Here is a 13,624-nt window from a genome sequence, read left to right on the forward strand (position 1 = left end):
TCCATGGACCGGGGAGAAAAGGCATTCGGTAAAAAGAAAATGAACATAAAATAAAACAAACCAAGCACTAGGCCACGCCTTAAAACATGCCTATCTATTATTAAGAACCCATGCTCGCTTAGCTTATCACTAACTAACTAGTAACTAATACTAAATTTCGGCTGGTAAATGTTACCTTTCGAAAACTGTACCATTTACCAGAATTTTAAAGAATGTTCGGAAAACACTTAAAGAAAAATTGAACAATTCCATTTCAATTCAATTCAATTCAATTCAAAATACATCTAATGTAAGTAATACTAGTCGAATCAAAAAAGAAGAAGGGATTCATAACAATAAAATAGACTTGAGACAAAATTTTAATACGCACCTCGACAACTCTTTCCCGCGAAAACCCTGGTAATTGAGACATGTGTTCCACCAACAGTTCATTAATAGTGGCTTCGGTTTCTTCTAAAGTCGCGTCTAAACTGGATTCTTTCATAAGTCGATCAAATTCCGAATCAGGTCCCGATAATTGAATCCATCGATGCCTTAGAATCTGATCAATGCTAAGTCTCTTTTCAGGATCGACAACCAACATATGCCTTATTAAATGTTCGCATTCTAAATTAAATTAAAATAATTTCGATACGTCACTGACTTTGATCGCTAAGAAACAACAACAACAACTAATGTTTGCCGAATTTACCAGTTGACATGAAATATGGAATTCTAAATTTTCCCGATAAAACCCTCGTCCTTAAGCTCTGTAAAGTGCTACCGTCAAAGGGCAAGGCCCCGCAGACTAAAACGTAAAGTACCACGCCTAAACTCTGTGTTGAAAGAATCGAAATTAATACTTACTTCTTACAATATTCAAAAATTAACTCTAATATTAATTACCCAAATATCGGCTTTGGGTCCATCGTACTCCCTCCCTTCGAATAATTCGGGAGCGGCGTAAGGTGGACTACCACACCAAGTAGCCAATGGCTTCCCAGGTTGAAAATGATTACTAAAGCCAAAATCTAACCCCGTGAAAAATATATATATTAGTTAGGAAAAAGGTAGTTAGGCATACACCAAGAAGTTATATCTAGTTTATTAGGGAGAAGGTATAAGATGCCGGCCTAAGTATTCGCGCGCCATAGTTCCAGTCCCCCTTTTCAAAATACAGGGGGGGGACGTAAAAGTAGGCCGGGCTATTTCGCTGCCTCTCCTCAGTCGGAAAATATGACTGTAATTTTCGTCATTCGCGTCGCGCTGACGTGAGTTTTCAAGAACCAATGAGATATCTCGCTGGTTGTAATTTAGAGGCGGCGGGGGGATTAACTCCGGACCTACTATACGTTTGGACTGGAGATAAAGCTAGATTATAAATGTGGCGAATTTATACCTTCTCCCTAATAAACTAGATTGATACTGGATATCTTACCAGCAATTTTGATATTCATATCCGCGTCTAAAAGTAAGTTTTCCGCCTTTAAATCTCTATGAACTACGTGCCTCTGATGGCAATAACTGACAGCGGCAACAATTTGTTTAAATTTTTGCCTGGCTTCCATTTCACTCATACGACCATTCGCTACCAGATAATCTAGATTTTTTAACGAGTAAAAACCTCAAATATGGTAGCTTAAAATTTCGCTAGTCGCGGATTGGTATACTGCTCGTTACTGAACTCACCAAATATTTCACCCTTTTGGGCGAATTCCGTAACTAAATAAATCATTTTCTCAGTTTCCATCACTTGATAAAGCCTAATTATATGAGGATGGTTTAGAAGCTTCATGATTTGAATTTCCCTAAATATTTTCTTTAAGTTATCTTCATCAAGTTGAGTCTTGTCAATAATTTTAATGGCAACCTAAACATCGTAAAATTTCCTATTGTAATTCTACCAATGAACTGTTCTTCAGCTTTTAATTACGCGTAAAAATCAATAGAAACTCTCGTCGATAAAACCCCTCAAAATAGAAATAACGGCTTTGTACACTCTCAATTAAATTGGCCTCTCATGGATATTACGCATTTGGAGGCTCTTTACTTGAAATTAGCAAATTTGCAAAGGCTGCAAGTGCAGTGCGAACAACTTAACACGTTTATGTAAGCGCTTTATTTCAACAAACAGTTCTACAATAATTTATGGTGTGATATCAAGATGATGGTGATTAGATCAATTAAAATTCGTGTCTTATTTAAGATAAAGATTAACATAGCAGTAGCTATAGTGCACATGTATTAAAACTTGTAATACAGATGCATGGGATCCCATTCAAGGACACGTGGAAGGCCATCAAATATCAAGCGATTATTTCTCCGGTTCTGTTTCAATATTTCGAAACAGAAACTAATATTATACTTAAAATGTAAATTTCATCTTTTAAGGCATGGCTTCTTTGATATCGAAATGCGTGGGAGGTCATTAAAGGTCAAAATTATTACGGGGATAAAGTGTCCCCTCATTCCGGGTGTTCCCCAACCTTAAGCTTTTAGTTCTTCAGCGTAATACACCCACTGAATTTAATTTGACGTAAACGGTAGTAAGATTACGGACAAAAGGTTAAACACGTGACGATAAAGGTCACAAAAGACGGCGGTGTAAATAAAATTCACAGCCTTTGCTCCACGCCCAATCAAGGAATGGATGGATGAAAAACGGGTTTTGGGGGAAAATAAAACTGCAATATGATGAGGGGCGATGACATTCGTGGATTAAATTATTGCTACTTTGTGTGAGTTTATGGTTAGCGAATATTTACTCCCTTACATAAACTAAATTTATTGAGGCGTAACTATAAATATTTGAACTAAAGAAAGGGGATTCGGGCCCCCAGCAAGTGTCGAAGCAAGAATCAGGCAGAAAAAGGGTGCAAAAACCTTGAAAGTGGTCTAAACATCTCCAGTTACTCATAAACAACTCAACCACCCTCTTTCTCTTTCTTATCAGAGGGGGAAATCACATTCAAGGGTTGTGATAGGGGTTTCGAGGACTAAATATCATAGTTCAAAGAAGCGCTACAAAGTTCCAATACCTGACGTAATCTGACGCATTTTGGTTAACCACGTTTTAATTCAATAAATACTATGGTAAGCGGAAATGAAAGCTTGGTACTGGTTTGGATTAAACAGAGAGTAGTTGGTAGAATAGCTCTACATTTGTATTGTAGTGAAAAGTACAGCTACAATATAGAGCTACTGGTGTTTGAATCAAGATATATCCCTTACACTATAACAACCCAATTAAATCTTGTATTTTACAATCAGCACACGAGAAATTAACTGTGTTAATACCGTGAAAGCGTAATTAAACCCAATATTATGATTCATTCAAACAAATACGAAATAAAACTTTAATTTGTGTTTAGGGTGGTCACCTAGGGCTATGGGGTGGTTTTTCTAGCTCAACCTTGACGTTGTTCTTTCGAAACTTTATACAGATGTGAAAGGCAAAGCTGTGTACACGTTAAATCGTTCCATACACATTACGTTTTTATCAGTAAGAGGAAATGCAAGAAAAGCATTTAAATCTGCACAACAGCGAATGATTTTGAACTCCTAGGATACGGGGGTGGTATACGCGAAGTAGTTCGCCCCCGGTAAATATTATTTTTTAAGACCTATGCATATGCTCTCGTTACCGGCATCATTATGAAAATATGACGTGGATAACCCGTGAAAATTTCGTGTATGGGAGGTCCAAGGTAACCGAAAAAATAGCCCGTTTTCGTCAACACAAGCGGAGTGAGCCGGAGACAAACCCTAAGCCTCGGCCCGGGAAGTACGCGGCGGGGACGTAAGCGTTTTAAAAGAAGGAAAAACGAATGGAAACTTACTTTAGTTTTGGTAATGATGTGTGTGGCTAATTTAACAATAGCAAAATTTCCTTTTCCAATAGTTTTATCCAATTCGTAGAAGCCTACTCGCACAAGTCCCGCGGTATTTCCACTCACGCCAACAACCCGACCGCGGTCCGTCGCCATCTTTTTCTCAACTGACTGATTTTTTATTGATACAGTGGCGAATAGCCTGGGTACTAAGGCCCGGGATCATCGTCTGATTAGCCACCCAAGAGATGTCGCGCTCGACGCTAGCGACTAAAATTATAGGCCGGCTTTACGGTCACGTGATAGATGGAAATGCCACTTGCGCCACTTTTTATTCCCCCGTCGAATCGGGACTGCAAATATGATGACTGTGACGTCCTCTCGTCAAGTTGAGAATGCAAGGATGATGACTGTGACGTCCTATCGTCAAGTCGAGACTCCAAGGATGATGAAAGTGACGTAGTCTCGTCAAGTCGTACAGTACTTTCCATTTCCTAATTTCCGCACGCCTAAAACGACAAGAGTTTGCAACGTATATGAACAATTCCACCAGTACACGAAAACGTACTACATAAGGTTAAAGATTACGCCTGCTGTAGATAGTGTTGCCAGGCAATTTTGAGTGCAATTCAACCGCTATCTATCTACACCAGAGTGAAAAGCTTGTAGTATTCTGTTCGATTCAGAAACTATCATTCCCAAAATGCTCTAATAAAAAATTACTGGCAGCCCTGAAGTTAACGAACGTGGGGAGGAATTTCTTAAGCCCCTTTAGTGCACACTTTCTATTTATTATGAAATTTCTGATACACTTTTATCGTAGTTACGTAACCATTAACGGGAACTAAACTTTCACGTGCCTCTAAAAGGCGCGTTTGCGTTTTTGGGATGCAACTATGATCCCTGCCATATCGCCTACGTATTTCTCCCAAACGGAGGAGAATCTCCGTAGGAGAAAGATGAGGAGGGAATGCGATGAGGATGAGTATTATCGCATTCTCTTTCCGCCTATTGAGGGAGAAGAAATTTTCTTCTCTAGCAGGAAAACAAACGTAATCTTAACAGTGTACATATTTCTCTTTTTCCATATAGCCTAGCTCCTATCAGTAATTTTTCAATTTTTTTCTTTCTCCTATCAGAAATGAGACCATAGAGATAGAAGTTTGTTTTAAAAATATTGATTTTGAATCAATCAATTCCGGGCGTTAACTTTTCAAATAATAATTCACTTAATATAAGTTAAAGAGTTTTTCTGAACTGTTTGTTAAACTATCAATACTTTCTCAGATTTGTACCTTGACATTGAACTTTATCAACTGATTAAAAATCAGTGGAAAATAAGTTAAACTAGTTCTGGTTCTCCCAGCATCAAAAATAATACAATTTTTGGTATATTTTATCCTAAATAGGAGCGTGTCGGGCGAGAGCAGAAATGGAGCTCGTTAATAATGCCAAGAACGCGAGCGCTCTGAATTCTAGAATATATTTTTATAAAAGAGAAGCTTGGGCTTATCGATGGATAAGGCGAGGCGAGAGTTTGACGTCATTACTGACGTCAGACGCGCCACAATTGAAGGGCCTCGGCGCGTCTATGGGAAATCAACGATCCGCGCTCCATACTACGTTGTACCTAACATTTGGCGCTTGGAAAAAAAGAAAATATAACATATTATATTATAAGACGAAAAATAACGGTATTGAATACGAATCGAAACTGTAGTTGCGTAGGAGTTAAAACAGAAATAACGGCAAAACGCGTAATCCCTCCTCCGATTCGTTATACTGAATCTAACACAAATATCCCATAGTTCCGGGTATACTGGGGCTATTTATCGTGTTCATGTGAACCCTGTACATCCTTACTAATATCCAGAGAAGCCCTTTAATTCGCCATTACTGCACCAAACTTGCACAAACGTCACTTTTGACTTGCCTAAGTGTAACACGTGTCTGTGAGCTGAAGATGACAGCTATAAACTAGTCTTGAGTTCCCTCCCTACCTCCTTCGCGGGTCAATGTCAATTGGCCATATGTCTAATCAGCGCCACTAGCGGATGGTCTGAAAACTACTCCCATAGAGTCTAGGTATATTTAAGCGGGTTTGCAGAATTTCCGTCAGATGGCGCGGCGTTCGAGCCACCTGGCGGAAATTCTGCAAACCCGCTTAAATATACCTAGACTCTATGGGAGTAGTTTTCAGACCATCCGCTAGTGGCGCTGATTAGACATATGGCCAATTATTTCACGAATTACGCTTAAGAAACCCTTATTTTCCCGCAAAAAAGGGGGGGCTAATTTCGCGCCATTTTTATTTTCCGCCAAAAAAAGGTTAATTTTGCGCCATTTTTATTTCCCGCCAAAAAAGGTTAAATTTCGCGCCATTTTTTACAGATTTATATTAGAGCCTAATTGGGCTATTATTCCTCCGTTTAGTTGCGAAATCTTTTCTCTTGCTCGAGTCTAGATACGAAAAGGCGCGAAGGTGCAAAAAACAAGTCGGTGGTGACTTTGAAAAAGTCGTTGAATATCGAGGCCGAGGAGAGTCCCGCCAGCCGCCAAAGCCGATCTTGAGCTAGCTAAGCTACAAGACGACCGGAACCTCGAGCCGACCTACTGCCCCCTTTTCTTCCCGCTTTTTTCACTATGATATATAGTCTTTAGAAATATCCAAATAAAAACATTTACTTCTTTCATTCGATCGGATCTAGCTTAGTTGAATTAGAAACTACAAAGTTCTCGGTTGGTAGCGTCTTTACTCGGGCGTATAACAATAACTACCTAACCAATATAAGTAACTGTAGTTATAAACTAATTAACTAACTAGTTTCAGTTAAGTATAGTTAACTTTACTCGAGCGCAAAAGTTCACGGTAAACATCACGTGTACAACCAAAGAAAACATTTATGGCGGTATTAAAATTTGGTTGAAAGAAAGATGGACTTTGTATTAGTATAGAGGACAGGAAAAGTATAGTTTTTACACCGTACTATAACTAAAACAACCACGCGACAGAATTATAGGGATGAACCAATATACATATATTATCAGTATTATTTTGATTACGAGAGTTTTGATAAGAAAAATAAAAATTTGGTTACAGGCGATTATCGTTCGAAAACCCCCGACTAAAGTTCATCGCGATATTATAAAAAAAATTAACAAAATTGAATTCCAGCTAAATGAAATTACTCACGTTTCGAGTATTGAAACGTGGGTTGTTTTTTTTTTGGTTTTTTATTTGATAAAAGGATTTAAATATTTTACGAAACAATTTATCTTATTTTATTTAACACAATGTATACATGAATATTATCGCTAGACATTCATGGATAAATTGAATAGCTCTCTCTCTCTTTTAATCTATTCAAAATAATGCGGTTTTAAAATGGCGCCTATCATTTTCCTTTACACCGTTATAAGCTTACATACTCGTTTCAGACGTTTCACGTCTGGTGGTGAAGTAACATTTTAGCTAACCGCTTGGGGGGTAGCCTTTGACTTCGGTATCGACTCGGTGATACCAAGAAGTGATATCTAGTTTATTAGATGCCTAAGTATTCGCGCGCCATAGTCCCAGTCCCCCTTTTCAAAATACAAGGGGGCGACGTAAAAGGAGGCCCGGCTATTTCGCCTCTCCTCAGTCGGAAAATATGACTGTAATTTTCGTCATTCGCGTCGCGCTGACGTGAGTTTTCAAGAACCAATGAGATGCTGGTTGTAATTTAAATGAGGGGATTAACTCCGGACCTACTCTACGTTTGGACTGGAGATAAAGCTAGAAATGTGTATGAATGAATTTATACCTTCTTCCTAATAAACTAGATATCACTTCTTGGTGATATTTGAACCCGGAACGAGTAAGGTTTCCGATTAAATTGGATAGAAGAAAGAAATTTAGTTGTACAGTCACTGTATTCCGTATATAACTATAGCTGCCTTATCAGATATTCGTTAAAAGCCAATTAAATATTAATTTAAATTCCGAGACAAAATTTGATTACGCGTGTCACCAGAAAACGGGGGTCTACAACATTTAGTTGCCTTTCAATATTTTCAATTCTGAAGCAGACGACGCGTCTTTTTGAGCCAGTCCAGAATCGCGCGTTAAGCCTTTGCACACGCATAGGGATGAAATGTCATACTTAAAATTGTTACGTTAAATTATTAATATGCGAGAGACGCCACCGGGCGATTTAATTCGGGAATTCTAGCTCCCGATTTTTAAATTAAAAAAAAGAAAACACTTAGGCCAACTTTGAGAATCAAAAAGCGTTAAGAGTTAAGAGGCATTATATTATGATACAGTTAAAAATTTCTGGTCTTTACAAGGGGCTAAGACACTATAAAACCGTGTACCTTTGAAGGAGTGTCCTATATGATAGAGAGATGGTAAACCAGACAGATAGGTTGAGTGAACTACCAGAGAGAGCTAGCTCTCTTATACCAGCGTGTCGCAAATGCCATCGCTACTGTTAATTGGCCTTCGACAAGAAAAACGTATAAAATTTGCATAATGGTTGCTACTAATTTTTTTCGTAATAATTTTAAATTTGAAATTAAAATTTTCCAAATTATTTTATATTTATTTGGAAATTTTGAACTGGAAATTATTTAATTGTAATTTTAGTAAAGTTTTATCATAACGACTCTATTCAATAGATGCCTTTCGTTCGCTTGAACCCAAAGACCTTCCATTTAACTCCTCCCTCCCCACACTTACGAGAAAAGGGCCGTTTAATAATGTATAGTAGCTAAGGGCATTTTATACAAAATTCTTTACTAATTGTTTTAATTTGTTAATTTCGAAACTTCTTAATCATTTTTAATCCTTATTAAAATCCATACGTTAGTAAATAATAATTAATCGTAATTACTCGCAATTCGCCTTACGTGTCTGGTAATTCGTTTAAACGCAATTCAACTTGAATCACGAGTAAGGAGAGTTGCTAGTTGATATATTTTGCTACTCCACAACAAATGTAAAAGTACTTATAAATAAAAGTAAATTTAAATTCGTATTTTGACGAAGAAATTCCCCCAGAGAGAGAGAGAAAGAGAGACAGACGGTCTAAAAATTCACCGTTGAATTAAATTTCTTCGATTAATTCAACCTTGCAAAATTTTTTCTGCCTTCCAGTAAACCAGGCGACACATGACGCGGAAAATTATAGAAATAAAATGCAATATTTATTTCAGAAAAATTGGTATATAAAGTGGTAAAAATTTGTACTCGCCGTGTATATTTTTAAAGGAAAGGCACAACCCAAATTTTTATTCTCATTTTTAAGAGTGTAAGCCTAGTATAAAGCAGACGACGTTTGAATAAAAACTGCGTCACTAGCATCACCTAACGGAAAATTTTCTCGGTGTCGTCCAATATATTATTGCTATCCATGATTAATAGCTTGGACATAAGCTTTAGGTGCCACCTGGTTACTATTTAAACGTGCCTAAGCTAGTAAAATATTTAAACCGCGAGATGGCTGCAGCCCGACCTTGAAAAGCGCGTTTCACCTAAAACGGTAATCTTTCACCTAACGTGGTTCCAATGTTCCTTTAAGCATTTTTCCCAATAGATAGAAAACCACGTTATCCTTGACATAAAATTTAAATAATAAAATAAATACGAGTTCCTTTGATCGAACGAGTGACGAAAATTTCTCTAATCGCGCGATAAGGGGCCGGAGCGAGGGGGGGGGACAATTAAAATTATTTTAATTTGTGTCTATTCCAAATTAATTTTCCCCTACAACGTAACGTTGGACTTAGTGATAAGGAAACTTTGTTGAATCGAAAACATACAAAAAGTAATTTAATCGAAGACATTAAACTTAATATTAATATTAAAATTACGCTTCCCAATTAGATAGGGGGAAAAAAATCTTCAATTTTCTTTTTTATATAATGTTGAGATAATATGAGGAAGGCGCGTCCTTGATAGCAAGGTCGCGCCTTTTAGATTCTGACGTCATTGGGAAAAGAAAAAAATCTGGTTATTCTAAGGTCGAAAAGTTTTTTCGAAAGTTGTGAAAACTTATTAACAGAAAAATTGGATAATTAGAGGTATTTCCTCAAATATTAAACTAAATTTGCCATTTGTATTTAAACAAAAACCACGACACTTTGAAACATCGTTATCAATTTTAAAATCTACCTATAATAATTGCAATATCACTTGAAAAAAATATTTCATTTCAAACGATTTCAAAGTATCTAATTTTAACCTGAAGTCCTTAACTAAAATCGTGCATAAATTAAATTAATTAAAACACATGTATTTAATTATTTAAACGAATGTTCTTACCTATATATAGTTACGGCAGACTTTGCTTCGACATTAAACCGGCCAAACCGGGAGAATACCGAATGTTTATAAAATTATCATTTATCATATTATTGTCCTTCGGTTAGGTTTAAAAAGAAGAAGAAAAAATGGAGAGATTAGACAAATTAATGGTTCAAAATTTATCTTGTCATCTCGCTTTTCAAGATGCACGCGTTAAATAATAAAGGTCTTCTTAATTATAAGTGGTTTCAACTGCGAACTCGACGTGTGCAATATTTGTCCCTCATTTACTTTCACTTTCAGCGGTATCTGACGTTCCTACAGGAGCAGCGAACTATAGGAGCGTTTAACGCGGTAGGAAGCTACATTCTGCTTCTCCTCAATCCAAAGTTGAGCCCTCTTCTCCGCCGGCTTTCTCCGTTTCACCGCTGCATCCGCGCGGAATTGGTTCTCTTTCCCAGTTTCCCGTCTCCTTCTCCCCCCACCCCCGCCCCTGCCGTAGCTATTCCCTTTAGCTAGAATCTCCCTCCGATGACGTCTTTGCAACGTCACGATGCCATGGTAACGGGAGAAGCGTCCCGAGATCGGACAGCGAGGCTTAGCTAGAGCATGGACCTTATCATCGCAATGAGGACCAGAGAGAAGTTATTTCTGGCTGAAATTTTGCGGGGACGTTGTTCTTAAATAGTAGGCGCGAAATAAAAGAGAATTTTTCGAAATCCAGCGCCATCTTGAATGTAAAAAAACCTTTTTATGAAATAAAGTCGTTGTGTTTCAAACGATTTAGTAAATTTTATTACACCGATTCCCTATTTCTTATTGATGGGGTTTATGGTAAGCTTTTAGGGTTCGAATTGCCGTCATATTTTAAAATGGCGGAGCGAAAAGTAATGAAAATGGGCTGACGGGCAACGCCTGGTGCCTTTTCTCTCTGACAGTCCCTTATATAGTTTATAAGATCCATGTCAGGAAGAAGTTAGAGAGAGCGAGGAAAATCAGGATCTCACTCTCCCTAGGTTCATCCGTGATTGAAAATACAATACTAACAAGGCTGAAAGTCAAAGCGTAATTCGCGAATTAGGTATTCCAGGGATTGGTTTTTATCTGTAAGGAATTTTTAACGTGAGATGAACTACATATTATATGTACAGGAGATCAAGGGGGGTGTCGAGGTGTTGGTCTTTATAGAGAATTCAGTCGTTTTAACTCTGTGATCTTTTCGTTTATGTTTTATATTGAAATAGAGATAGAAACTAAAATGATCCCCGAATTTTATTTATTGGTCTGCCTCGTTTAATTCCCTGGGATTTTTTTAAGGATTACTTGCTTGTAAATAAAGTTAATTTTCTAAAATTGGAACATTTATTTTAAATTTTAAAAGCAAGAATTGAAATAAGGGTTAAAAGAGCAGACGGTAATTTTTACTATTGCGAGGGAGTTTTTTTCGTGCAAAATACGAAAACAGATAGAGGTATTAACGGAGAAAATGCCATGTGGTAAATATGTTTTCCATCACGAATGAATGACGCACTTTTAGCAAACATATGTTACCAGACAAAAATTGCAAACTTATACATATATCAATCGTCAATGCCATTTTAATAACGTTATGACAAGAGATCACGTTATTGATGAGTTAAAAAGTAACTTAAAATTCGTAACAATTCAAATAAAAATATTTTTTTTAATTAATTTTGAAATCTTCTCTTTAGTATCGGTAAAATTTCAGCACACGCTGCGAAGTCTGACATTTTTAGAAATATTTTGAGTACATGATTTGAGACAGACACGTAATGAAACTTGTTTACATTTTCAATATACCCTAGTTCAAAAACATATTTGCATATTTCTGATAGTCTGGTTTACGGTTTACCTACCAATTGATATTTCAATTCAATTCAATTCGTTTTAGTCTGGAAATGAAGAGTTAAGCATGCAGAGTAGCAGACGACAGTTACCAATTTTATGATTTAAATCTTGGTGCACAGATTCTCTCTCACCCAGCAGCTTTGACAATTTTTAGGTATAAAACTTGGCAATGTTTTTAAAAATCTGCACCAATGTCTTAAAAATTGAAAATAAATTTGGGGGAATAAAACCGGCAAGAAACTAAAACCGCGCAGAAAGAATTATAGTTAGAGGAGTTGCATGCAGTTTGCAGCAACTTTTGAGAATACCTCACATTCAGGTATATAATAATTCTCTTTTTTGTATAGGAAGGGGTCAACGAGGTTATTATATACTGAGAAACATCTCTTTCTTTATCAATAATGGGAAGTCGATTTATTTTTTGGCCCCGACTCGATACCATACCATACCATACCATGCCATTTAGAAGATTTTTAAGAATTCTTCTTTGAATAGGACCATGCACCGTCCGTATGTACAGTACTAGGGGCCATCAGTCTCGACGACAAGAAGTTAGAATAGGTAACCCGCGGGGTAATTTTTGCGCCTTTTCCAGAAAACCCAGACAACGGCGACTCGGTTTCTTCTTCTTTTTATGTATAACAACTTTAAAACTTTACCGAGAAAGTTCTTCCGAGAAATGAATCTTTAAGAACATAGCCAAGGGACCTTCTTCTTTATTATCTTCCCGTCCTTAATTATTTCTGTAGTCTAGCCTACTGATTTATAACCAATGAAAGAGAAGCTATTACGCGATACGTCATTTTGTTTTTCCTCTATTGGCTCTAATCGGGGTAATACCAGTTAAAGATTTGCATAGGTAATTGGTATTATCGAACTATACGAAATATTTAAATCAGTTTGATTTTAATGAAATATTCGTTAGGACCTAAGTGACGAAACCTGGTGAATATTTTCAATAAATATTTAAGGATATTAAAACTTAATTTCAAATTCTCCTCCTCTCCAATTTATTAATTTAATAATAACCGAAGGTATTAATTTCGTCTCGCTTCTCCATGCAGGAGTTGAGACATTTTTCTTTCTAAAGTCTGTAAAATAACATGGACCGCTTATTCAAGTCTGTCCAAGAAATTGGAAAAACAAAACGGTGGTACTTTTCATTGAATCCCGTGTATAGAGGGAAAGAGAGAGCTAGAGCTAAGGGGACCGATCTATAAAATTGTTCTAGCAGTTCCGTCGTAACGGGCGCTCTTTGATGTCAACGTGACGTCAGAAACTCGCGCGCGCTGCCGGACCATTGACGTCATTGTTATAACGACCCGCCCGTTTCCCGCGCAAGTAAAAAGAGAGGCTAGAGCCCCCCTTAAAGATCGGCGACCCTTACCTACATCCAGAAAAGCGACGGCGACGGTGGCTAGCCGTTGGTCGGCCTCATTCCTAACGCCCCCATCAACTCGCTTTCTAGCAGATCTAAGCGGACAACAAGACAAACTATCCTCTCTCTCCTACATCTCCCAGCACTGTTAAAACAGTCGGAAACAATTGATATAGTATATTTTTCAAAAACGCTGACGCTATACTGTATAGTAAAACGCTTTTTGGACCCATCAAAAATTATGTCCACCCCAATTTCCTACGGTTAACGCCCCTCCCATTG

At 37.3% G+C, this 13,624-nt stretch overlaps 1 protein-coding gene across 2 annotated transcripts; it reads right to left on the reverse strand.

Annotated features, from left to right (window-relative positions):
* Positions 1–158: 158 nt before the first annotated feature.
* LOC149588372 (serine/threonine-protein kinase SIK3 homolog) lies at positions 159–10,474 on the reverse strand. Of its 2 annotated transcripts, XM_089862706.1 has the most exons (7): positions 10,114–10,474; positions 3,819–4,318; positions 1,669–1,849; positions 1,418–1,579; positions 886–1,010; positions 692–815; positions 159–606 (listed from the first exon to the last, which is right to left on the reverse strand). In XM_089862706.1, the coding sequence occupies exons 2-7, from the start codon at positions 3,963–3,965 to the stop codon at positions 269–271; spliced, it is 1,077 nt and encodes a 358-aa protein (XP_089718832.1). In that variant the 5' UTR covers positions 3,966–4,318; positions 10,114–10,474; the 3' UTR covers positions 159–268. The 2 variants fall into 2 exon arrangements, with proteins under 2 accessions (XP_089718832.1, XP_089718831.1); XM_089862705.1 differs by lacking the exon at positions 10,114–10,474 and having other exon boundaries at positions 3,819–4,983.
* Between the last annotated feature and the right edge of the window lie 3,150 nt (positions 10,475–13,624).

Source organism: Phalangium opilio, unplaced genomic scaffold (assembly GCF_054372755.1).
Source record: "Phalangium opilio isolate 3A_F unplaced genomic scaffold, DU_Popi_V2 ptg000650l_1, whole genome shotgun sequence".
NCBI classification, from domain to species: domain Eukaryota; kingdom Metazoa; phylum Arthropoda; class Arachnida; order Opiliones; family Phalangiidae; genus Phalangium; species Phalangium opilio.